This window comes from Galeopterus variegatus, unplaced genomic scaffold (assembly GCF_000696425.1).
Source record: "Galeopterus variegatus unplaced genomic scaffold, G_variegatus-3.0.2 Scaffold486, whole genome shotgun sequence".
In the NCBI taxonomy this organism is placed as follows: domain Eukaryota; kingdom Metazoa; phylum Chordata; class Mammalia; order Dermoptera; family Cynocephalidae; genus Galeopterus; species Galeopterus variegatus.
Window position 1 is genome coordinate 825,473 of NW_007726597.1, and position 4,042 is coordinate 829,514.

Sequence of the window (4,042 nt, forward strand, 5' to 3'; positions counted from 1 at the left end):
TTTTTTTTGCCAATCTGATGGGTAAAAATGACCTCTCCTTGTTTTAATTTTTGCATCCCTGACAACTAAGTAGGTTGGGCATCTTTTCATAAGCTTAATGGCTACATGTACTTGTGTTAATTGTCTTTTCATATTTTTTGCCTCCCAATTTTTTTATTGGGGTTCATCGATTTCTTCTAGGTGCTCTCCTTATACTCTGGATCCTAATCCTTGGTAGTTTAGTTGTTCTAAACATCTTCTCACCGTCTGTAGCTTGTCTTCCCCCCACTTTTTTTGTGGTTGGCTGGTATAGGGATCGAACCCTGTCTTTTCACTTTTGTATGTTATCTTAAACATTCTTTTATTCTTTAATTTTTATTTTGAAATAATGAGACTTACAAAAACGTTGCAAAAAGAGTACAAAGAATTCCCCTGTGCCTTTCATCCAGATCTTCCAAATGTTAACATCTTACATGATCAAAACCCAGAAATATTATTCAAATCTCACCAGTTGTCCCACTGATGTCCTTTTCCTGGTTGAGGAGCCAATCTGGGACCTCATTTAGCTTTTAGTTGTCATGTCTTCTGATCTTCTCTGGGACCGTTCTTCAACTTTCTTTGTCTTTTATGACCCTAGCACTTTTGAACATTCCATGCTGACTACTTTAGAGAATGTCCCTCTATTAGGGTTTGTCTGATGTTCCCTCATGATGAAATTTAGGCAGGGATACCAAAGACATGATGTTTTGCCTTGCTCGGCCTATCGTTGTATTAGTCCATTTATGTTGCTTATAACAAAACACCTGAAACTGGGTGATTTATAAAAAAGACAACATTTACTGCTTACAGTTTCTGAGGCTGGGAAGTCCAAAGTCCATCTGGTGGTGGCGACAGTGACTCAGGGTCTCACATTGCAAGATGGTGGAAGCAGAGAGAGGAGAGAGAGCAAGACAGACTCTCCTCTTCTTTTAAAGCCCTCAGAACCACGGCCCTGACCACCATTGTTAACCCATTCACTACTGTGCGAACCTACAAGCCAATCACCTCTTCAAGGCTCCACCTTTCAATCACCATAATAGGATTTCCCACCATCTTAACAGTCACAGTGGGGGCTAAATTTCTAATACATAAAACGTGGAGGATACAATTCAAGCTTCACTGAGTTTTGGGGGGACATAATTCAATCCACTACAATCATATATATGTTAACTTTTTTTTTGGTGACTGGCCGTACGTTATCTTTTCATGCTCAGAAATTTTATATTTCAAAGTAGTCAATTCATTGATCTTATTGTGATTTTATGTCTTGTATATAGAATCTTTTTTATATGACATCCTATTCTATCCCAAGCTCATGAAGAAATTCTTCTGTATTTTCTTCTAAAGATTTTAATGTTCTTCCTTTTACACTAGGTTTTTAATCCATCCAAAGTTTAAATACATGATGATGCAAAACAGGGATATAATTTTTATTTCTCCACAGGAGTTGCTGACGTTTGTTGGCCATTTGAGCTTCCTTTGTGAATTGTATGTTATCCTTATTCAGTTTCCTGCCAGGTTGCTTGTCTTTTCTTATGGGTTTGCGGGAACTACGTATTTTGCCTTTTATAAGTAGGACATATTCCGGCAGTTTGTACAACTTGATTCTTACGGGGAGCGCCCAGCTTTTTGCTAAGGCCGCCGTTCAGTCGTCGTTTGGTGGGCGCGGCCCAGTTGGGCACTGAGTAAACTCGAGCAAACCCTGGGTGAACCCGAGGGTCCGGCCCTGCCCTGTGAAGGCCCCGGCTTCATCTGAAGCCTGCTTTGCCTTGGCACCCGGTGAACCGTGTGTGACCCCCGCCGCGTCTCCGCACGCCCTAGGCTGACCCCGGGCCTGTATGACCTCGGCCGCGCCGTCCTCTGCCTCGACTTCATGGTCTTCACGCTACGGCTGCTGCACATCTTCACGGTCAACAAACAGCTGGGGCCCAAGATCGTCATCGTGAACAAGATGGTGAGGGTCGCTGTGGAGGCAGGAGGGGCCGGAGGGGCGGGGCGTGGGGAGAGGGGCGGGGCCAGGGCGGGGCTCGGGTGTGAGGGCGTGGCTTTGGGGCAGAGGCGGGGCCGGAGTGGGCAGGGCGGAGCCAGGTTTGGCCGCATCTTCCTCGCCCTGCAGATGAAGGACGTCTTCTTCTTCCTATTCTTCCTTGGCGTGTGGCTGGTTGCCTACGGGGTGGCCACGGAGGGGCTTCTGAGGCCCCGGGACCGGGACCTCCAGGGCATCCTGCGCCGCGTCTTCTATCGGCCCTACCTGCAGATCTTCGGGCAGATACCCCAGGAGGACATGGACGGTAAGACGGGATGAGAGGGCCTGACACTCTCCCTGTCTCTGCCCGGCCTCTCTGCGTCTCTAGGCCCCTCTCTCTAAGAAAGTGTCTCTTTTTCTCTGGGTCTCTGAGCGACCTCCCACCTCTCCTGCCCCATCATCTCCATGGGGTGTCATGCCCCCCGTCTGGGTTTCTGGCCCCCTCTGGCTCTGGGTCTCTGCCCACCCCACCTTCTCTTTCTGTCTGGATTTCTGTCTTCCTTAGGTCTCTGTCCCTCCGGCCCCATCTCTGAGTGTCTCCCTTCACAGTGACCCTCATGGAGCGTGTCAACTGCTCCTCGGAGCAGGGCTTCTGGGCGCGTCCACCCCGGGCCCAGGCAGGCTCCTGCGTCTCCGCATATGCCAACTGGCTGGTGGTGCTGCTCCTCATCATCTTCCTGCTCGTGGCCAACATCCTGCTGCTCAATTTGCTGATCGCCATGTTCAGGTGAGTCCTCATTGCTCTCTGCTCTTATCTCACCCAGCGTGACGACTCTTGAACCCAGTCTCGTCAATTCTGTCTTTGTCCCTGAACTCTGACTCATGCCTAATGCTGACTTGTCCCCAGACCCAGCCAGGCCCTGCTCCTGCCCTGTGCTGTGGGCTCTGCTCCTCTCCCTGAGACCAGGCTGAACTTATTTTTTATCGTGGTAAAATATACATAAAATGTTGCCATTTTTACAAGATTTAAGTGTACAATTCATTGACATGTACATTCACGGCGCTCTGCAACCCTCACCACTATTTCCAAAACATTTTCATCACCTGGAACAGAAAGTGTGTACCTATTGATAACTCCATTTCCCCTTCCCCTAGCCCTTGGTAACCTCTAATCTACTTTCTGTCTGTGGATTTGCCTAGTCTCCCGTTTCATATAAGTGGAATTGTACAGTATTTGTCCTTTTGTGTCGGGCTTATTTAACTAAGTATAATGTTTTAAAGGTTCATCCATGTTATAGCATGTATCAGAACTTCATTCCTTTTTATGGATGAGTACTACGACCTTGTGTGGATTGACCACATGTTGTTTATCCACTCATCTGTTGATGGGAACTTGGATTGTTTCCTCCTTTTGTCTATTGTGAATAATGCTGTGACAAATATTGGCATGGAAGTACCTGTTTGAGTCTCTACTTTTATTTCTTTTGGGTGTATACCTAGAAGTGGAATTGCTAGGTCATGGTAATTCTGTGTAGCTTTTTGAGGAACTGCCAAACTATTTTCTATACCAGCTGCACCATTTTACATCTTTAACAGCAGTGTATGAAGGTTCTCATTTCTCCACATCCTTGTCAGCACTTGTCATTTTCCTTTTTATTTATTTATTTAAAAGATGACCAGTAAGGGATCTTAAGATCTTAAGACTTGTGTTGCTTTGCCTCCCACAGATTTGTCACCCCTCTTCCCCTGGGTGATGGAGCCACAAAAGATTACTCAAAGCCCATCTCTTCTGAGCAGTGAGAAGCCCCAAAGTGGTTAATCTCCCAGAACCCTCAAGAGAGAGGCATTTCTTCCTTTTGGGAAATTAACCACGAATTGGGGTTCTCTTCCCGCATTTATTCTCCAGACCCCAGGAAGTTACAGGAAAAGAACATAGGTGAGGTTATAGTTTAACAATATAGGCCGTTAACATTCAGTAAAACAAGCAAAGCAACATTCCATAAAGCAATTTAAGTGATCCACCAACAAAAGCTCGATCTTAGCAAACATTCCTTCTCC

The 4,042-nt window shown here is 46.2% G+C and overlaps 1 protein-coding gene across 2 annotated transcripts in view; it reads left to right on the forward strand.

Moving 5' to 3' along the window:
- Window positions 1-4,042, forward strand: part of TRPM4 (transient receptor potential cation channel, subfamily M, member 4) — a 42,946-nt gene that overhangs the window by 31,653 nt on the left and 7,251 nt on the right. Inside the window, exons 18-20 of one of the 2 annotated variants that reach the window (XM_008569323.1) lie at window positions 1,840-1,972; window positions 2,135-2,309; window positions 2,594-2,771. In XM_008569323.1, coding sequence (XP_008567545.1) covers window positions 1,840-1,972; window positions 2,135-2,309; window positions 2,594-2,771 — 486 coding nt within the window. Of the gene's footprint in view, window positions 1-1,839; window positions 1,973-2,134; window positions 2,310-2,549; window positions 2,772-4,042 lie in introns of those variants that run through there. The other variant, XM_008569322.1, reaches the window with a different exon arrangement.